A 22252-nucleotide genomic window follows, 5' to 3' on the forward strand; every position below is an offset into this window, starting at 1 on the left:
AACGCATGGCCTCAGGAGCATAAATCAACTAGTCAGGAGAGGAAAGAGATGGATGCTGTTGCGTACCCCATTTTCTTCTTTTAATTTATTCCAGGCCCAGTCCATGGGGTGCTGCCCTTCACATTTAAAAAGGACCTTCCCCTGCAGTTCATCTAATCCAGAAACTCCCTTACACATAGCCAGAGCTTTGTCTAAGGAGTCTAGGTTCTGTCAGGTTGAGAGTATTGGTTCTTATCTTCTCAAAGGAAAGAATTCAGTCAAGAGAAATTTAAGCAGAAGTTTTTTAAAGTTAAGCAAATCAAACACTCCGAAGAGAGACTTGAGTAGGCTGGCCCAAGGCAGGGAAAAGCCTAGTAGGTTCTTGTTGTGGATTTTTAAAGAGATGTTTATGAATACTTATGGATTAGATAACATATTCATGGCATGAGATGAATCTTTCTCCCCAGTCAGGTCAAACCAGTTATCCCTTTCAGGAATATATCTATCTTCTAAGAAATCCCATCAGGTGGTGGTGGTGGTGGTACACGCCTTTAATGCCAGCACTTGGGAGGCAGAGGCGTGCAGATCTCTTTGAGTTCAAGGCCAGCTGGGTCTACAGAGGGAGTTCTAGGCCAACCAGGGCTACACAGAGAAACCCTGTCTTAAAACAAACAAATAAATGAACTCTCATAAACATGGTCCGGGGTAGTTGTCTAAAACCACCATACAAATAATATGATAATGATGTTAGGTCTTTCAAAGATGGACGTATGTGGAAGAATCCCCTTTAGCCGGGAAGTTGAGGGTTGCCTTGAACTGAGATCCTCCTGCTTCCACCTGCAGAGTGCTGGGATTGCCTTGCCCAGCCTGTGTGGCGCTGGTGAGCAAACATAGGGCGTCGTGCATGCTGGGTGTGCTGGCTAGCTTTAAGTCAACTTGACAGGCTGGAGTCACTTTGGAAGAGGAAGCCTCAATTGAGAAAATGCCCCCAGAAGGTTGGCCTGTGGGCAAGTCTGTGAAACATTTTCTTGATTGATATGAAAAGGCCCACCCCATGGGGCCAGTGTCACCCATGCGCAGTGCTATAAGAAAACAGGCTGAGCAGACCATGAGGAGCGATCCGGGAAGCAGTGTTCCTCCATGGCCTCTGCTTCAGTTCCAGCCTCCGGGATTCTGCGTTGTGCTCCTGCCTTGACTGTCAGTGATGGAATGAGATGTGGAACTATAAAGCTGAAGTAACCCTGCCTGCCGCGTTGCTATGGTGTTCATCATGGTGACAGAAAGTACCTAAGACCCGAGGCAAGTACTGAGTAAACCCCAGCCCTTTCCCCAGTTCTTCACTGAAGACCTACCACAGTGGCATTCAGAGTATGTCCCCTGGACTTTCAGGAGCCCAAGATCTGGGAGAGGAGCTCTGCAGTGGGTCCTGTAGGAGCTCTGCAGTGGGTCCCATAGGAGCTCTGCGGTGGGTCCTGTAGGATCTCTGCAGTGGGTCCCGTAGGAACACTGCATGAGTCCCATAGGATCTCTGCAGTGGGTTCTCTGACCTCTGCAGATGCCAGTGAGACTTTAGCTGAAGTTCATGTGCTGGCTCCCCACAGTAAACTGCACTAAGCTCCCACCTTAGAAAGACTACCTCACAGAGCAGAGGCAGTGCCCCAGGACCAGGGAGGCACAAGCAAAGCAGTTGTGGGTTTAATTTGGGAACTGAGGATCCTGGCAGGGAAGGGTGACCTGGGGATGCCATGGCTTAAGGACTGTTGCTAGCAGACACCCCAAGACTCTACTCCAGAGTTCACTGGTGCTCTGCCCATCTTCCTGCTGGACCTCCACCTCAGGCTCCACCTGGCCCTCTTCTGAGAGTCAGACAGCAAGGTCTCCTTCCTTTTGGCTGTCTTTGTGCTTGTTTTCCTTTGCACAGGGTCTTATGTGACCCAGACTGGCCTCAAACTCACTGTGTAGGTGACAGTTACCTCACAGTTCTGATCTTCTTGCCTCTAGGATTCCAGGCAAGCACCACCACTTCCAGATTACTGCATGGGGGTCAAACCCAGGGCTTCTGGCATGCCAGGCAAGTGCTCTGCTGACTCCGCCACATTCCCCTCCTACCTCTGCCCCACTAAGCTGGCTTAAGGTGAAATGCATGCGTGCCTTCACGCCATTATCTCGGAGCACACTTTGCCTTCACACCATTATCTCGGAGCACACTTTTAGAAAATACAACCTATTGATTTGAAAGAATCTGTTTCTGCTTTACAGCAGATAAAACAGAGGGTTCTCTTGTTAAATTTTTCAAATTCTAGATAGGGGAGTAAAATGAGAATGTTAATTTAAGAACCCCAAAAGGCTGGACATGGTGGCTCAGGCCTTTAACCCAGGTCAGCCTACACAGGAAGACCTTGTCTTAGAGAAAGACAGAGAAAGCTCAGAGCGGATCCTTTACTATGAAGCGCCATGGTCCCTTGCATAGAGAAGAAACTGGGTTCTGACAAAGTGAACTTGCAGTAGACTCTCTCCTTCTATCAGTGGGTCCTAGGAATAGACCTCAGGGGTCCAGTTTGGTGGCATGTGCTTTTACCCACTATATACACTAGCATGCAGGGGACACAGCAAGGAAACTGCCGGAATGGCCGCTCCACTAGGAGAAGGTTTTTTATTATGAATAAGAGAGAAAATAGCCAGAAGCATCTGGAAGAGTCCAGAACAGAGAGAGAAAGAAGTAGACTGGACATGGCCAAGGCTGTCTTCAAGAGAGGCGAGAGAACATAGGCAGGAAGAATCCTGTGGGTTGTAAAGAGGATGTGTGGCTGGGGGCAGGGAAGCCCATGAGCTGGAGTGGACCCCAGAGTTTAGGGTGGGGGAGGAGGTGAGAAAGGCCAGGAGGCTATAGTGCGGGCTTTGAAATAGATCGTGGGTACTGGTGAGTAGGGACTGAGGGAGCCTGGAGACCAGCATGGGCTTTGATAGGCACCCACAGGTATACACCAGTGGAGAGCCACATGTCCCTTCTGCCAGAGGCAAGGAAAAATGTCTCCTTTTGGGGGAACTGGAACCCACTTAACAAGTTCCTGAAGAGTTCTGGCTTTTATCTAACTGCCAGAAATCCTCCTATAGTCCAGCTTGAGCTCATTGCTAGATATATGGACGACCTGGGCTCTACAGTACTGAGCCACCTCATCAGACCGGTATCCTGTCTCCTTGGCATGGGATTCACTGATTTGGCTATGTTAGATGACCCAAGAAGCCCCGGAGATCCTCCTACCCAGCTGTGGTGAGCAACTCTATAATAGCTTGGATGTCTTTGGCCCCCATAAACTCATAGGGGGTGGCACTATTAATAGCTGTGGCCTTGTTGGAAGAAAGGCTGGGTGACACACGCCTTTAATCCAGACTTTGAGGCTGGAGGGCACACCTGTAATCTGGACCACACCTTCTGTTAGAAGTGTGCCACTGTGGAGGCCGGCTTTGAGGTCTTTCTCAAGCGTCACTCAGTAACAGTCAGTTGATTTCCTGTTTCTCAGCTCCAGCACCACCTCTGCCTGAATGCTGCCATACTCCCTGCCATGGTGATAACAGACTGAACCTCTGAAACCATAAGAAAGCCCCCTCAATTCAATGCTTTCTTTATAAGAATTGCGGTGGCCATGGTGTCTCCTCACTGCAGTCAATAGTAACCCTAACTTAAGACAACCACCATGCTGGCTTTTTTGCATGGATGCTGGGTCCTCATGTTTGCAAGGCACAGTACTTCATCGACTGAGCATTCTCGCCAGCCCCTTTAATCTACCTTAGATGTCCTTCCCCTTCATGCCCGCAATGGTTACGTTTCAGTGTGAGCTTCAGAGGAGACAGAGCAGATTCACACCAGTGAAGAAATGAGAGGCAGGGCACCTCCTGGAAGATTGGCTGCGGTGTGCCGTACCCTGCTGCATGGCCTTATTTAAACTCCAGGCCTTTCAGTGGATAGCGGAGGATACCTCTGGGAGCCGAGAAGCGGCCCCGAGACCTCAGCACTCATACACAGATCCCGCCACACCTCCCTGGAATGATGGTAGAAAGAAGCCACAGGGCAAGCCGATGGCTCCTCCCCAACAGTTAACTTTGGCTGTTGTGTAAGTTTGACTTCTCTGCGGGTCATGGGACTCAGAGGGCTCAACTAGGCAGAAAATAAGGAAAGAAGCCTTGAATGCGGAGACAAACGAATCACAGAATCAGACTTAATCCCAAGCATGTTTGCTTTTCAGTCACAGAAATAATAGTCCTTGGAAACTCAATTTATTTAAAAACAAAAACAATTTATGTGTGTAATGCCTGGGATTAAACCCAGAGCTGCATGCTGAGCAAGCATATAAAAACTTCTAAAATGTTTTATTATTTTTCATTTTTAATTTGTGTGTGTGTGAATTCATGCACATGAAAGCAACGCCTGTGGAGGTCAGAGGTATCAGACTCTCCTTGAGCTGAAGCTACAGGTAGTTGTGAGCCACACACTGTGTGTGCTAGGAACAGAACTCACACAGCTTCAAAAGCAGTGCAGGCTCCTGACCACCGAGCCACCGCTCCAGCATATAGCTTCCATTGTATTGTACACCTGTCGTCACACACACACATACACACACACACACGAAGGTTTAAAAGGAATTAAACCCATAAGTGGGCAGAGGATGTAGCTTGGTGGCAGAATGAATTCGAACCTTCATGTGTTCAAAGCCCTGGGCTTCATCCTTAGAGTGCAGACACACACCCAAAGATAACATATGGGCATCCTGGCAGTCTGAGGTAACCCTGGGTTCTGGGTGGGAGTCTGTCTGCTTTTCCTTATAGGATCTATTGTAACTTGTGAGGATAACTGCGCCCAAGGGATGCCTGGTGGCCATCCACGACCACTTAGAATCTGAAGGGTGGCACGACCCATGAGAAAAGGCTAGGACCATTATCTCTGTGACTATTCACACTCCTGCCTCCAAGAGCAGGCAGGAGCTGGCAGGTCGGTTGTGTATCAGAGCCAAAATTGCAGTCCATGTTTAGCTCTGCTGGGAATCGAGAGGGGACAAGGAGCCTGGCAGAGACCCCGAGGGGACTGGGTCACCCCAGCCACAGTGCTCTTTTGTCTGTAGCTTGGCAGGCAGGGGAGTAGATCTGTAGATCTGTATCCTGGCTACAGACCTAGGCCCATCAGCTGCAATCGGATCCCCTCTCCCTCTGTGCCCTCAGCCTATAAATAGATCCCACATCAGGGCCAGGCACATCTAGAGGCCAGACCACTCAGACTCTTACCTCTACCAAGCACACAGGCAGCAGTGACTTCTGAGCCTCTCAAAACTCCAGGATGTGTGCCAACCACTCTGTCCCTCCCTACAGCCATCAGAACAGTGGTAGGTCTTGTGCTTGGGTGGGGCCGTACCCGTGAAGAACTGTGAGGGCAGGGTTGGGGAGGTACCTCAGTAGGCAAAAAGCATTTGCTGTGCAGACATGAGGATCTGAGTTCGAATCCTCAGAGCCCTTGAAAAAGTTGGATACGGTAGTGAATGTCTGTAACTCCAGCATCCTATTGGGAAATGGACGTGCAGGACGAGCTTCTTTGGCCAGCTAGCCTGGTGTGGTGAGCAGCAGAAACAGAGACCTGTCTCAAACAAAAAAAACTCAGAGATGAGAACCAACATACAGGCTTTGTCCACAAATACACAGCTCATAATGTACACACACACATATAACACACATACACCCATACCTGTGCAAGTGGCCTGATTTAGTTGCCAAGGCCAGGGTTCAAGGTTTCTTCTTGACATTTTTCTTTTTTCTTTCTTTCTCTCCTTTCTTTCTTCTTTCTTTCTTTTTCTTTCTTTCTTTCTTTCTTTCTTTCTTTCTCTTTCTTGTCTTTCTTTGTTTCTTTCTTTTCTTTGTCTCTCTTTCTTCTTCTTCTATCTTTATTTTCTTATCTCTTTCTTTCGTTCTTTCTTTTTTTCTTTCTTTCTTTCTTTCTTTCTTCTTTCTTTCTTTCTTTTATTTTCTTTCTTTCTTTTTTCTTTTCTTATTTTCCAAGACAGGGTTTCTCTGCATAGCCCTGGCTGTCCTGGAACTCACTTTGTAGACCAGGCTGGCCTTGAACTCACAGAGATCTACTTGCCTCTGCCCCCCAAGTGCTGGGATTAAAGGCATGCGCCATCATCACCACCCAGCTCTTTGTAAGATTTTGCCCAAAGCCTTTCCCAATCTTATTTTCTTCCCTATTCTGCTTCAGCAATTTGAGAGTAGAGATGGAAGACACACTTTTGTTCATCCAGGTAGCTGAGGTCACACAAATGGTTAGTAAATGTGGACACCCTAGCCTGGAAGCCTTGGGTGTAGAAGGAAGCGGCGGGCTGTGTCCCGCCACCCGGCTAGCTTTACCCAAAATAATTACACGGAAACTGTATTCTTTTAAAACACTGCCTGGCCCATAGTTTCAGCCTCTTATTGGCTAATTCTCACATCTTGCTTTAACCCATATTTAGTAATCTGGGTAGCACCACGAGGTGTGGCTTACCAGGAGAGATCTTAACCTGCGTCCATCTCGGAGAGGAGCAGCATGGAGACTCACTATCGCGACTGCCTGAAGCGTCTCTCCAACTCTACTTCCTTGTTCCCACAATTCTGTTCTGTCTACTCCACCTACCTAATTTTCTGTTCTTAAAGGGCCAAGGCAGTTTTCTTTATTAGTAATGAAAGTAACACATAGACACTCCTCCATCATTTCCCCTTTTTCTGTTTAAACAAAAAAGAAAGGCTTTAACTTTAACATAGCAAAATTACATATAACAAAACAGTTATCAAGCAAGTATTACAGTTACAATATTTAAATCTATTTTATCTTTTATCATAACTAAGGAAATCTATAACTATCTATTTATTCTTCAACTCCATCAAAGACTCCAGAAGGATATAATATTACCTAAGTAAACAAGTCATTTGTAACTTTTAAACTCTAGAAATGACAGAGACAACTCGCTGCCTAGACAGTCACCCAAAGTTCCTCTGTACCGTTGGGGCATCCATCTTCAGCCTTCAGGCCCATAGTGTCCAGCAGACTTTTTCATGAAGCAGGAAATTCCAAAGACAGTTCAGTCACTTTCTGCTGTGTCCTGCAGAACGTCTCGCAGACTCTTTCATGAATCAGGAACCCCGAAAGACCATCTCACCTTTAGGCAAGTTCAGCAGTCCTCTTTCTGTGGGTTCCTTGTGTCCAGTTTATGCAACAGTCCAGGCAAGAGCAGTTTCTTGCCCAAATGGCTAACAAACTCCATAAGTAGCCTCTTCGATACCCATCTTCCTCTCGAAGTAGATTGGTGCTGCCAGGAGCAGACGTGTCTCATTGTCATGAAAAACCCTAAGTTATTAAAACATTAAATGCCATATTCTGCAGTCTTTGAAAGATATGAAGAATGTCTATCTAACTGAAATATATCTCTACATATCTAGAAAATCTAACATGACTACAGGCTTAACTATTATCAATGATTATCCATTAACAACCTATATTTCCTAATAATACATTACATTTTTAAATGAACTACACAATTACAATACCTTAATCAAGATCAGAAATACATATACATATAACAAATTGACCTTAAAATCCATACCATTGCAAATTATTCATCTCTATATCACATCCCCCTTTAAATGTAAAAGAACATTTATAAACAATATTTGGGAAAATGGGCGCAGTTATTTCTCTCCAAACTGCTTCCTGCTGAATGGGGGCGCTGTTATTTAGGTCTTTCATGGTGTAACCTGTGTGTTAGGTTCCTCTCAGTTGGCAGTTGAGTGAAGTAATTTTTTGAAGATGTTCACAGCAACCTTTCAGGAGGGCGTGGTCTATCATACCATATTGGGATAGAAGCAATCCACAGAGTCTCGCCCTCTGTGAAAACAAAAGAAGAAACTCTTTTCCAAAGCATCATGTTCTTAGATCCAAACCCTGAAGTCATACCATTAAGATGTCCATTTTGGTCTAGACTGGCAGCCCATATAATGAAATGTCTCTCTGTATTTAGCTCCTTTACAGTCAAAAAAATCAAAGAAAATACAACAAAATACATAATCCAGACTCTCTGTGAATTTTCCATTTTTACGTGGCTTATTTTCACTCTATCACTTTACTTTATTCTGTCTCTTTAAAGACTTTACCCTTTTTTTAGGCATTAACTTTATTTTTTATATTTTCTTCTTCTCTCTCAAGCCTACATAAATTCATCCAACATTGTGACTCATTTAAAAGTCTTTTATGTCTGAATCTGTCCTATTGTGAATCTGTAATTTTTCTACTGTCGAGAAACATGTTTGATTTGCGCCTTTACATTGCTAAGCACTTAAGACTCTAAGCTGTGACATTCCTAGGTCAAAAACAGGTACTGCGGCTTGCCACGCCCAGTCCAACATGGCGGAGCCGCTTGTGACTCTGAATCGGTTGCACCTCTGAGCTGCAGAGCCGCTGGGCTATTCTGGATGTTGGCTCCACCTCTCTCCAATTTCAAAATGGAGGATGTACCATTTTCTGCTAGCTCTGGGGCCTCCAGGTAGGAGCCACACTCAGCACTTTAATTCTGAGACTGAGTGTGCGGCACAGAAACTCTTTTCATCCAAGTTACAGCCAAATTGACGTGCAGAGCACCATGCAGCCTGGAAACCTCTCTGTATGGCGGCAGAAATCTGCCATGTTCTCCCGCTCACCTAAGCCTGATTCTGCCATCTGCCCAGGTGCAGGCAGGGAGCAGGGAGCCATTTGCATGGTCTCAGAGCACTTTCTTTCCGATCCCAAGCAGGCACACAAACATCCAGTCCATAAAAGCCACTGAAATGCTTTAAAGCCAGAGTTCGCACTGGCGGCACAGCACCAGGAAGCCGCGTTTTAAAATGACTCAGCTTTTTCTCTGCCGCTATTGCCGAAACAGGAAATCTCTCTACAGCACGTCCAGGCAAACAGCAAAAAGCTATGTTAAACTCTCTCTCTCCTTTATTTAAAGCCCCCCTCAGGTTTTTAAGTGGATTTAGTCACCACGTTGGAGCGCCAATCTGTAGAAGGAAGCGGAGGGCTGTGTCCCGCCACCCGGCTAGCTTTACCCAAAATAATTACACGGAAACTGTATTCTTTTAAAACACTGCCTGGCCCATAGTTTCAGCCTCTTATTGGCTAATTCTCACATCTTGCTTTAACCCATATTTAGTAATCTGGGTAGCACCACGAGGTGTGGCTTACCAGGAGAGATCTTAACCTGCGTCCATCTCGGAGAGGAGCAGCATGGAGACTCACTATCGCGACTGCCTGAAGCGTCTCTCCAACTCTACTTCCTTGTTCCCACAATTCTGTTCTGTCTACTCCACCTACCTAATTTTCTGTTCTTAAAGGGCCAAGGCAGTTTTCTTTATTAGTAATGAAAGTAACACATAGACACTCCTCCATCACTTGGGGTCAGGTGGGACGGTCCCAGGTTCCAGGTGGCTGAGCAGAAGGTCCATTGCCAACCTGCAGAACGCTTGTCTCTGATTCCTACTACCCCCCCCCAACCCATTTTTTATCTCTAGGGCCTAACGGGAACCTGGCATTGGTGCAGAGGGGTCTTCTGCCGCTGGTGCTTGCTTAGTGCTTATGGCTTGAGTCTGGTTATATTTGTGCCCAGCCCTGTTTGACTTATTCTGCAACCTTGTAAGGAAAGCGCTATTATCTCCTTTTTATTTGTGTGTGTGTTTGTGTGGGGGCCAGAGATCAATGTCAGGTGTCTATTTTTCAGTCACTCCCCACCTTAACTTTTTTTTAAAATATTTATTTATTTATTATGCATACAATACTCTGTCGGCGTGTATGTCTGCAGGCCAGAAGAGGGCACCAGATCTCATCACAGATGGTTGTGAGCCACCATGTGGTTGCTGGGAATTGAACTCAGGACCTCCGGAAGAGCAGGCAATGCTCCCAACCGCTGAGGCATCTCTCCAGCCCCCCCACCTTAACTTTTTGAGACAGGGTTTCTCACTGGAACCTGAAACCAATTTAGCTAGACTAGCAGGCCAGTGGTTCCCAAGGGATTTGCCTGACTCTGCACACGTGAGCACACGCTGCCACACCTGACTTTTGTACATGGATTCTAGAGATCCAAACTCAGATCCTGGGGTGGTCAGCACTTAGTTCTCTGAGCCATCTCCGCATCTCAGGCCATTGCTATTTTAGCATTTTCTCTGGGTATAAGAGTAATCATGTGAGCAGTGTCACAGCAAGCATTGCTTGTGTGCTGGAATTCATGCTTCTCGGCTGGTTAGAGGCTTCACCTAGATTCCTTTCTCCTTTCCCGTGTCCTCTTTAGATTTATTTTTGCAGTGTTCTATCTGCATATGTGCTTGCAGGCCAGAAGAGGGCACCAGATCCCATTACAGATGGTTGTGAGACACCACGTGGTTGCTGGGAATTGAACTAAGGACCTCTGAAAGAGCAGCCAATGCTCTTAACCTTGGAGCCGTCTCTCCAGCACCTCTCATGTCCTCTTAATTGTCTCTGTCTTCTTTCTTTCCCCACGTTGAGGTATGCATGCACGCATGTGTATACACATGCTTGTGGGTGCCCAAGACTGACCTATATCCTCTGTTGTTCTCTACCTTACTCAATGATGCAGGGTCTCAAGGTGAACCCAAGTCTCACCAATATGACCAGGCTAGCTCTTCAGCCTGCTCCAGGGATTCCCTCTCGCTGCTTTCTGAGTTCCATGCCTACCCAGTGTTTATGTGGGCACAGAGATCCAAGCTCTAATCTTCATGCTTGCTGTGCCACCTCCCCAGCCTTCATGTTCTGTCTTTCCAGCCTTCCTCAGTAGGTCGGAGTCCTTCCACTCTGTGCATATATGTCCTCATCCCGTGGGACTGCTTTTGCTCAGCTTGTCCCCTGTGTTTGCAAATGGAATACTTGGTGTCTGCTGGATGAAGACCTAACCAGCCATGTTTGACACGAGGTGGGAGTTAGGGGGCCAGATGCCCTGGGAGGCCTCTAGTGACCAGGTCTCTGCATTCTCTTACAGCCACCGCGATGTCCGGGGACATGGACAAGCCGCTGATCAGTCGCCGCCTGGTGGACAGTGATGGCAGTCTGGCTGAGGTCCCCAACAAGGCCCCCAAAGTGGGCATATTGGGCAGTGGGGATTTTGCCCGTTCCCTAGCCACACGCCTAGTGAGCTCTGGCTTCAGCGTGGTAGTGGGGAGTCGTAACCCCAAACGCACAGCTGGCCTCTTCCCCTCCGCAGCCCAAGTGACTTTTCAGGAGGAGGCCGTGAGCTCTCCGCAGGTCATTTTTGTAGCCGTGTTCCGGGAGCACTATTCTTCGCTGTGCAGTCTGGGCGACCAGTTGGCTGGCAAGATCCTAGTGGATGTGAGCAACCCCACGGAGAAGGAGCATCTTCAGAACCACCAGTCGAACGCCGAGTACCTGGCCTCACTCTTCCCTGCTTGCACTGTGGTCAAGGCCTTCAATGTCATCTCTGCTTGGGCCCTGCAGGCTGGCCCAAGGGATGGGAACAGGCAGGTAGGTGCTAGGGAATGGCAGCCAGCATTCCTCATATCACCATAAAAATCTCATCTTACACAGCAGGAAGTCGAAGCTCGGAGACATTAGTGATCTTAGCCCAATGCTGGCAAGTTGGGATTTGAACCTTATTTATTTATTTATTTATTTATTTATTTATTATTCTGTTTCTGTTTTTCAAGACAGGGTTTCTCTGTGTAGCTCTGGCTGCTCTGTGACTCACTCTGTAGACCAGGCTGGTCTTGAACTCACAGAGATCCACCTGCCTCTGCTTCCTGAGTGCTGGGATTAAAGGCGTGCGCCATCACTGCCCAGCTTGAACCCTATTTATATGTACATGGGATCTATGTTCTTTTTGAGATGGGAGCTTGGTTTCCTCAGTATGAAGGAAAGGATGTTGGCTGTTGACTTGGGGTTCGAGGAGGAGATAGCTTGGGGCTGGGGAGCTGGTGCAGTGGGTAAGATGCATGCTATGTGACCATTAGAACCTAGGTTTACATCCACATAAAAACTATGTAGTGGTTGTCATCCTGGCAGCACTGGGGCAGGAACAGGGGGACCCCTAAGGCTTGGTAGCCAACCAGTATAACCAAAAAGGCAAGCGTCGGGTTCAGTAAGAGAGCCTGTTTCAACAAACAAAATAGAAAGGGATAGATTAAGACACCTGACTTCACCTCCGCCCTCAACATGCACATGCACACACAGGGACTCATATGTACCCACATACATACATCCTCACAAATACCACACACGACCAAAAGAATGCCAGACTCCACACGTGTGGTAGAGTGTCCATCCATAAACCTATCCAGGGCCCGGCTCAGAGAGAATCTAGAGGCACCTTGCTATCCATCACTGTGTGATATAGAAGTGTGACTGCACATGGGGCAGAGACAGGGACAGGGTTTCATATGGTGCTCTCATTTTCTTTCCATTGCCGTGATGAAACTGTCTGAAAGCAACACAGGGGGCAAAGGGCGTATGTCAGCCTACCGGTCACGAAGTAAGTCAGAGTAAGAGCCCAGGCCTCTGTGCTGTTCCGTGCAGCATCACTGCTGTGCCGGGAACTCACACCTGATGGGGAAGTACAACAGAAACCGTGGACTGCTGCTCGCTGCCTCATTCCCGCTCACACTAACTAACTTCCTTACACAGCTCAGGACCACCTGCCTAGGAATGGTGCCTCCCACCGTGAGCTGGGCCCTCCTGCACCAATTAAGACAATCCCCCATAGACATGCCCACAGGCTCATCTGATCTGGGCAATCCCTTAATTGAGGCACTCCTCTCAGATGACTTAATGCCCATGTTGACAGCTAAAGCTGACTAGGACAGAGGGCTTGCTGGAGAAGACCCTCAGCCAGCCTTAGACTCAGGCTCGGGAAGCAGGGAGGGCATCCCAGGCTGATTTGACAACCTGCGAAGGTACCAGAGTAAAAAACCGGGGCTTCAGACCTTAGTCTGTTCATCTGAAAGATGGGTATATTAGTGCTGACCTTCAGGCTGGGCAGGAGGCTGAGATCACTACTCAAACAGACTAACTGCTCAGTTACTGTGGGAGACTAGATAGACCTCAGGTGTATCAACAGGGTCGCTCAGGTGACCCAAAGACACCAATGTGTCTTCCAGTGGAGCTCAGGGGGTATAGTGGACTTGCAGGCTGAGACAATGAGGCAGGCAGGGCTGGGGACTGAGGTCTCTGTGGAGACAAGGGACAGCACCATAGAGAACATCTCTGCACCGAAGGATGCCGCTGCAGCTGCTTCCTCATGTTCAGAGGCTACATGCAAGAGAGGCAGGCACTAAGCAGTTGGTCTTCAGAAGCAGCTGTTTCAGAGGCTTCCAGAGGCGACAGGAGCTGCCTGACAGAGCATCTACCATGACAGTGATATTTTGGAGCCAGCAGAACACCTGCAGGGAGAGAATTGTCTCTTCTCTCCAGGGGAGGCCGCAGGGTCTCTGTTCCCAAATCCTTGGCTTGAGCATCAGCACCATCTTGCACTCTGAAATGCACTCTCATCAGTTGGCCATTCACTGGTACCAGCCCCTCTGTGCCTCAGTTTCTCCAACTCAACTAAGGAGCTTGACCCTAGTGGTTCACCATAGCCATGCTCATACCTGTGACTCCAGCCAACTGTCCCCTTCTCTCTTCCTACAGGTGCTCATCTGCAGTGACCAGCTGGAAGCCAAGCACACCATCTCAGAGATGGCGCGCGCCATGGGTTTCACACCCCTGGACATGGGATCGCTGGCCTCAGCCCGGGAGATAGAGGCCATACCCCTGCGCCTCTTTCCTTCCTGGAAGGTGCCCATCCTTCTGGCCTTGGGACTCTTTGTGTGCTTCTATGCCTACAACTTCATCCGGGATGTACTGCAGCCATACGTGCGGAAGCAGGAGAACAAATTCTACAAGATGCCCTTGTCTGTAGTCAACACCACACTGCCCTGTGTGGCTTATGTGCTGCTGTCCCTGGTGTACCTGCCTGGTGTGCTGGCAGCCGCCCTTCAGCTGAGGAGAGGGACCAAGTACCAGCGTTTCCCGGACTGGCTGGACCACTGGCTGCAGCATCGCAAGCAGATCGGGCTGCTCAGCTTCTTCTTCGGAGTGCTGCACGCTCTCTACAGCTTCTGCCTGCCCCTGCGCCGCTCCCACCGCTATGACCTGGTCAACCTGGCCGTGAAGCAGGTACAACCCACTACCTTCACCGGGAGCTATCTGGGTACCACTGTGGCTATTCTCACTCGTGCAGACTTAAGTGAGGAAGGCCAAGGGAGAGCAGGTACCTAGTTCTTGAGCATTGAGGAGGAAGACATAGTCAGGAAAGAGTGCCAGTGTGTGTGCATGCACGGGTGTGTGTATGTGCGTGTGTATGTGTGTGTGTTGCTGCCTATAAGTGTGGGTATATACTTGCCATGGAGCACTTGTAGAAGTCAGAGTTGGTCCTCACCTCCTGCATTGCTTGAGGCAGGGTCTGTTGTTTGCCTCTACATACCCTAGACTAGCTGACCTTCAAGTTTCTAGCGACTCCTATCTTTGCATCCCGTCTCCCCACACGTGTGCTGGGATTGTAGATGTTCACTACAGCACCCCGCATTATGTGGGTTTGGGGGATCTGAAGTCAGATCTTACAGCTTGCTAGCAAGTTCCAGATCCACCCGCCTCCACCTCCCACCTTTGCATTCCTGGGATTAACATTAAGTGTGTGCATGTGTATGTGTGTGCACACATGAGTCTGCGTGCATGTGACCTCCCCAGCCTATGCCCAGCTTATTTGTGGGTTCTGGGATTCAAACTCAGATCCTCACAGTTGCAAGACAAGCATTTTACCAACTGAGGTGGCTCCTCTCATTTTTAATTGAGGCATGGTCTTATTTACTCATTTAAGAAGCCATATGGCACCACTCTGCCCAGTGGGTTCTGGGACAGTGGGGGTCTTTGAGTCAAGGGAGCAGGAATGGTGGCATCAGCAGGCAGTAGTGCATACAGAAGCAGCTCGGGCACTGTCTCGCCTGCTTTCCTGCTTGGTTCAGAACTATGGTGTCTCTGCTTTTCTTTTTCTATGTCAGCCTTGGGCCCCAGGCTGGTGGCTGCATGCTGCCCACGTAGGACATCGGTCACCCAGCAAGGTTCAGCCCAGGGCTAGCAAAGTTCATCTCATCCACTCTCAGGGTACAGGGACCCCATGAGGACAATGCCCACCGTGACATGCTCCCCTAGGGACACAGGGCGTGGGAGTGAGGTCACGTCACTGCTGGACCACAGGCCTCCACCCCTGCCCACCTCGGGCACCTGCTTCCCTGCCGATGGTTTCTCAGACAAGTTCGACAGAACCACCATGTACAGGCTGCCCATGCATGCTTCAGCATTGCCAGGGCATAAACTTCATTTTTTTTCTCACTAAGCTGCCTGGGGCATCCTTGAACTTCTCTGTAGCCCAGAAGTTGTGATCCTACTGCTTCAGCTTCCTAAGGAATTAATATTACAGACCCGCAGCAAGTCCAGGGTGACATTTTCCTCTACAAAAGGTGAACCCCCTGGGTGTGGGAGCCCTTTCCTACTGAAGGGACGTCAGGCAGCATGTCCTGCCCTGGAAATGGTGATGCAGGGGCCAGAGCCCTGTGTGTTTAGCCCTCTGTGCTGAGTCGGCAAGTGTTCAGGCAGAGCTGAGAAAGAAAAGGTCCACCCTCTCCCAGGGCATAGGAAGCCACTGCTCCCCCCCCCCCGCCCTAACTAATTCCCTTTTTCTGTGTGTATGAGCATGCTCACCTGTGTGCAGGTGCACATGCATGTGGGGCACATGAAAGTGTTGGCCTGTCTACGTGGATGCAGAGACCACCTAAGCTGTCAATCCTGAAGCACTATGCAGCTTGGGTTTTGTTCTTATTGTTTGGGGGACCTTTTGTTCATCTGTTTTGTTATTTTTAAGACAAGGTCTCTTACTTGCCTGGAAATTGCTGAGTAGGTTCTGCTGTCTGGGCAGTGAGCCTCAGGGATCCACTTGTCTCTGCCTCCCCAGTGCTGGGGTCACAAGGAGGTGCCATCACACCCAGCTTTCTGATTAGTTCTAGTGATCCAAGGCAGGTCCTTGTGCCATTGACTGAGCACATTCTCTAATTTAGAATGTATGCCATTCTCTAAATTCTCTGTCTGGCCCAGACCCTCCTTGATGTCATTAGCCCAGTGTTGCCGTCACGCCAGCTTCATGGCCCAGATGGCACAGGTGAATCATCTCACTCCTACAAGACAGTCTGTGCCCTAAAGGGGCTTCAGCTGTGTTGCCAGATTCTCAAGGGGAGAGCCAGGCTGATGGAGCATGTCTGAGGCGATACTCAGAGAGTTTAGCATGCCAAAGCCTGGCAATGAGCCAATTCAACCTGGATGTGTTTAGGCAGGTTATTGGTAGGCCACTGATCGGCTGCATCTTTGGGTCCCAGGCCTGGACACTGTTGAGAAATGTATCCAGTCCCTGAAGCCTTACCTGCGGGAAGCAGTCCCCTTGCCTGCTCTTGGCTACCTCCCTGTGGCCAGTGCTCACACTGGCTGCTTCAGGGCCTTGTAGGAGCAGGGAGCACAATAACATGGACACAGGAAACCCCTCTGGGATTTCCCTGAATCACAAGACAGTGCAGCCTGGAGGCTTTCAAGACCACCTTTTCCAACAGCTCATCACTACCTATACTGGTACTGGTGTGGCTTTCTGACTTGCCGGTGCTGTTCCTGGAGATGCATCTCCAGGTTACTTAGAAGTCAAGTTCAGAAGCAACAGCTGACCCACAGGCAGCTTCCCCTGTCCTCCTCACTCCAAAGCTAACCAGCATGGGATCACAAGAGGAGAAATAAGACTTAGCTGAGTGTGGGCCTGGGGAGAGTCATTCAACAAAGAGCTTGCCTTGCAAGCATGAGGATCTGAGTTTGATCAATCCCCAGAAGCCATGAAAAAATGCTGGCAGTGATGGCACATGCCTCCCATCCCAGGCTGGGGAGATAGAGACAGGCAGATCCCTGGGGCTCTCTGGCCAGCAGCCTAGCTTACTTGCCAAGTTCCACATTCATTAAGAAATCATCTTAATAAGCAAGGTAGACAGCTCCTGAAGAATGTCACCCAATGTTGACCCCTGGCCTCCACACAAACTCAAACACTGCACTCACATCATAAAAGTGATAACGATCGGGCCCCCCAGGAATGTTCCCTGCTCTTGCCTCCTCATCTCGGCAGGCGGGGAGTGGGGAGGAGCACCAGTGTTGCAAGCCACTGTTGACTAGTCTGCAGTCATGCACAGCGGGACTTGTGATGTGAGCCACCTGAGCTCAGCGAGCCGCTGAGTAATGCACAAACAGCAAAGCACATGGAGATGACACGCCTCGCTAACACCACCAACCATGAGTCAGTCTCGTTCCGGTGCTGCTCCGGCAGGGACCTGAGCCTTTTGCAGGGTCAGACCCATCTCTCCCCACTAGCAAATGCTGTTCCAGCTTGTTTGACCACATTGCAATTACCAGCCAAAATCCCAGCTTGTTGGAATCTGTCAGATAAAGAAACAGGTCCAGAGATGGTGTCTCAGAGACCCACAAGGCCAGTGGTCAGGAAAGAAACAGGTCCTTCAACTCCTGGTCCTTTGTGGCCTTCAGGCACCAATATGAAGCAGCCTGCCTTACAATAATACAGAATGGGAAACTGGATGTGGCTCAGCTGGTAGTGTTTGTGTAGCATGCAGAAAGCCCTGGGTTCCATCCCAGCAACACCCACAGCCTAGCTGTATGGCACAAACTTGAAATTATGGCACTTACTTGGGAAGTGGAGGCAGGAGGTTCAGAATTCAAGGTCATCCTTGGCTACCTTGTGAGCTTGTGTTACTAGAGACCCTGTCTCAAAACAGAAACAAAAATCAGGCCATCTTTCCTCACCGTGCAGGCAGTGGCCATAGATGGCATTTTCTTGACACCTTTAGTTTCTTTTGTAAACTTTGCAGCCATTGTTGCTTAGCCCCTGGATTCATTTTTAATATTCTATTCCAGTAACAGGCTTACACGAGGTTTCTTTTCTTCCTGCAGAAGTAGTTACACACACACACACACACACACACACACATACACACACACGTCTGAGTCAGTCTCCTTGTAGGAGAGGCAGAGAGCAGCCTGCTTAGTCTCCTTTCTTTCTTGCTTTTCTGATGGCAGATTTAAGGACAAGCATTCAGGACTGACTGGGAAATGATGGCAGTCCTGATGGAAGGACCTTGATTCCAGTTCTTCCCCGTGCAGGCGCTGGGTCAGGGAGTGCCAGTGGGTGAGGAGGGGCCATCTCAGGGCTCAGAGCATCCCTGATGCACGTGTGTGTGTGTGTGTGTGTGTGTGTGTGTGTGTGTGTCCTTGGAGCTCAGTGGGAGACACCGATGTCAGGACGGCAGATGTTCTCGTGTAGTCCAGGGCTCAGCACACAGTAGGTACTTTCTAAGTGCTTGCTGAACTAACTGGTGAGGGGATGTCAGGCTGTTGCCTGGCAACAAATGAGCTAGAGCTATGTGCCCCCGAGAGAAAAGGACATGTGGAAAGGAAGGGGTCTGGGGTTTTGACTTTGGAGATGTTGAGGGGTGGCATTGAGTGTCGTCGTGTGTCCCGAGTGTGAGGCACTAATGAAGCAGGTTGGAAAGGGTCCAGGTGAGGCAGCTGGGAGGGCTGTGGGTCCATAGACGGAAGGGACACAGCCCTGAAACACTGCCTTTCCACTGTCCTGACTGCGGGGCTGGAAAACAGTGTGGATTAGTCATGCTTAGGGAACACAGGCTTCTTTTGTTGGCTGGGGGTGAGATATGAGACAGAGCCTCAATGAGTAGCCCAGTCTAGATTTGTACAATGATCCTCCTGACTCAGCCTCCCGAGTGCTGGAATTATAGGCATGCATCTCCAGGCCCAGCTGAGGGTCTTTATATCCTGGGATACTCTGGTCTCTTATTACCCTCAAGCTGAGATTGGCCATCAGCCAGGAAGGGAGCTGGGACTTTGAGAAACCAGCTCAGTCATTGTCTCTTGTTTCTTTAATCCCTAAAATGGGGGTATAGTGCTCTCTGTCTTGAGGAAACATCATGGGATTAATTACTTTTTAAAGATTTTATTTATTTACTTACTTATTTATTATTATTGTTTTTCTAAGATAAGGGTTTTCTGTATCCTGGAACTTGCTCTGTAGACCAGGCTGGCCTGGAATCCAGAGATCTGACTGCCTCTGCCTCCCAAGTGCTGGGATTAATGGCCTGTGCCACTGCCACCTGGCTCAAAGGTTTATTTTTAATAACTCCTGTATATCCATGTATGGATATGTGCACATGAGTGCAAGAACTCTTAAAGACCAGAGAAAGGTATCGGAGCCCCCGGAATGGGAGTTACAGGTGGTGAACTGCCAGACATGGGTGCCAAGAACCAAAGTCTGATCCTCTGCAAGAGCAGCAAGTGCTTTTAACTGCTGTGCCATCTCTCCACCCAGTGTGGCTTTCAAATACCTGGGGAGTGCTTAGAGTATGCCTGGCACACGTTAGCTGTTTAGCAGAGCGTGAACATAGCTGTGGCTTTCTCACTCTTGTCCTTGGTGCTTAGTCATACATGCTCCAGGGTGACCGACACGAGCTCCAGGGCGACACGCGCTCCAGGGTGACGCGCACGCTCCAGGGTGATGGATGAGCGCTCCAGGGTAATGCGTGCTCCAGAGCAACGCGCGCTCCTGGGTGATGCCCGCTCCAGGGTGACGCGGGCTCCCAGGTACCAGCTTTTGCTAATCATGGTCATGGTTTCCCTTCTGCCAGGTCCTGGCCAACAAGAGCCGCCTCTGGGTTGAGGAAGAAGTCTGGCGCATGGAGATATACCTCTCCATGGGCGTGCTGGCCCTGGGTACGCTATCACTGCTGGCTGTCACCTCGCTTCCCTCCATTGCCAACTCACTCAACTGGAAGGAGTTCAGCTTTGTACAGGTAAAGCAGATTTTCCTTTGAGCGCCATCTGCAGCTTGGCCCTGGGCCAGCCTAGTTTTGTGCTCTCTGAACTATTTCAGCTTAGATCCTGGTTGTTACGAGACACTGGGTCAGGTGCTGAGGCAACTCCCCATCTTGTAGGGTCTCCCAGCCTCCTGATCCTGCTTCAGCTTGCCCAGGGCAAGTTAGACTTCCTGACCCTGGGAAGTCTATCGTGTAGAGCTCTGACAAAGACAGTGGACAGAGCATGGGACCTGGGCTGAACTTCCTCAGGGGACAGAGTACTTCCATAGTCATTGCAGGAGCCTGGTGTCCATGGGAGGCAGTGAGCTATGAATGCTCTTAGAGACTCCTTCCTCCAGTGTTAACACACCCTCAGCTCAGCCTTCATCAACACATACCCTCAGATCAGCCTCCACCAACACACACCCTCAGCTCAACCTCCACCAACACACACACACACACCCTCAGCTCAGCCTCCATCAACACACACACACCCTCAGCTCTGCCTCTACCAACACACACACATACACACACACACACACACACACACACACACACCCTCAGCTCAGCCTCCAACACACACACACCCTCAGCTCAACCTTCATCAACACACACACACCGTCAGCTCAGCCTCCATCAACACACACACACACACACACACCCTCAGCTCAACCTGGTGCACGGTTCCCCTGTGGGGCAGGTGGGAACTAGTATGAAGACTGCTCTGTAATGAGATCAAGCAATGTTTCCTAAATGATGATGTTTCTTGGACCAATTCAGAGAAAAAAGTATGAAGACTGGAGTGTCACTTAGAGGTAGAGTACTTGCTAAGTATGTGCAAGGCCCTTGCTTCAATCTCTGTAAGAGAAAGATAGACAGACAGACGTAGATATTGAGGATAGATGCTGATAGATGATAGATAGAGACTGATTGATAGTAGATAGATGGATGGATAGCTAGCTAGCTAGCTAGATAGACAGACAGACAGACAGACAGACAGACAGACAGATGATTCATGTTGGTATAGGTGAATGGATGGATGGATAGACAGACGGATGAATGAACACATGCGTGACTTCATGGTGATAGGGAGACAGACAAATGGCAGTTCTCCAATATAGATTATATTGGAGATTATATTATATTGGAGATTATACATTATAGATTTGCTTCCTGTAAGAGAGTCGCTGCATACCGTGGCGTATCAGAGATTCTAGTGCAGTTTGTACACACAAACTCTGGTAACTGGATATTTGTGAACACCGCCACCGTGATTCTGTTTCTCAGCTAACAGCTGCCGACACTCAGGGAAGCAATGCTGCAGAGAAAGGGTCTCCTTGCAGTTTTCAAGGCAGTGGCCAGTCTGAGCACACACTGTACCGGGCATCACTATAGGCTAGGATACAGCTGGGATCAAGGTGAGCAGAGATTGTAAGGGACACAGCCCACATGGGGGACATATCTCAAATTCCCTGGGCACCCCCCAGTGTTCTCCAAAAAGTACAAGAGGGTCAGTGCCGGCAGACCAGCTCATCCTCTGGTGGATGGAGGCTGACTCATCTCGGCTCCTGCCAATTGTATTGTATCAGGGCAGAGAACAGCCATATCCACCCCCACTGTCAACCAAAATCTGCAGCTTCTCTGTTCAACGAGGACTCAGAGGGACAGTGACAGAATACCGCTCTTACATAATCCAAATTAATTCTTTGTGACTGGGACCCTTAGCGTACCTTAGAACCAAACAGTTGTGGCTGAGTTTGAAAGCAAGGCTGTGAATCTCCAGGGCTGTGCTTCTCCCAGAAGGCCCCTGGAGGAGGGCTCAGGGCTGACACAGCCTGGCCTAAGAGGGTGGGGAGGGAAGGAATTTTCTTGATCTGCCACTAATCCCTGTTTGTCTCACACCCAAATCTCGGATTTCTCACTTGCCGCCTCAAGGATCCTGGGTATGTGGTTCGGTCACAATTAAAACAAGCTGTGGGTCGCTTCCCTTTCCAGAAAGTTCTTCCCTTAAGCAGGTGTAGATTACATGCTCCGGCTCTGGCTGCTGGAGGAAGCCTATGGATTTGGTTTTGTTAGCAAAAGCTGACTGGGTCTCCAGAAGCCATGCTTTGCTTTACATATTGAAGCAAGTGGGTGGAACGGCAGGGATTCATTTAGGGGGGTCTGATGTCTGCACTCTAGCCCCAGAAACCTCGTGCTCTCTCTCCCAAGAATCCAGTATGGAGGAGGGTCTGCCAGGGGCTCCTCAGTTCCAGCATCACCTGCA

At 49.2% G+C, this 22252-nt stretch overlaps 1 protein-coding gene across 6 annotated transcripts in view; it reads left to right on the plus strand.

Moving 5' to 3' along the window:
* Steap3 (STEAP3 metalloreductase) overlaps positions 1-22252 on the plus strand; it is a 42655-nt gene that overhangs the window by 13025 nt on the left and 7378 nt on the right. For 4 of the 6 annotated variants that reach the window (XM_038348452.2, XM_038348456.2, XM_038348454.2 and 1 more), the window contains exons 2-4: positions 11022-11521; positions 13679-14206; positions 19819-19983. In XM_038348452.2, the coding sequence (XP_038204380.1) occupies positions 11030-11521; positions 13679-14206; positions 19819-19983 (1185 nt within the window). In that variant the 5' untranslated portion in view covers positions 11022-11029. Of the gene's footprint in view, positions 1-789; positions 1279-1980; positions 2051-11021; positions 11522-13678; positions 14207-19818; positions 19984-22252 lie in introns of those variants that run through there. The other 2 variants (XM_038348451.2, XM_038348453.2) reach the window with 2 other exon arrangements.

This window comes from Arvicola amphibius, chromosome 12 (genome assembly GCF_903992535.2).
Source record: "Arvicola amphibius chromosome 12, mArvAmp1.2, whole genome shotgun sequence".
Taxonomy (NCBI): domain Eukaryota; kingdom Metazoa; phylum Chordata; class Mammalia; order Rodentia; family Cricetidae; genus Arvicola; species Arvicola amphibius.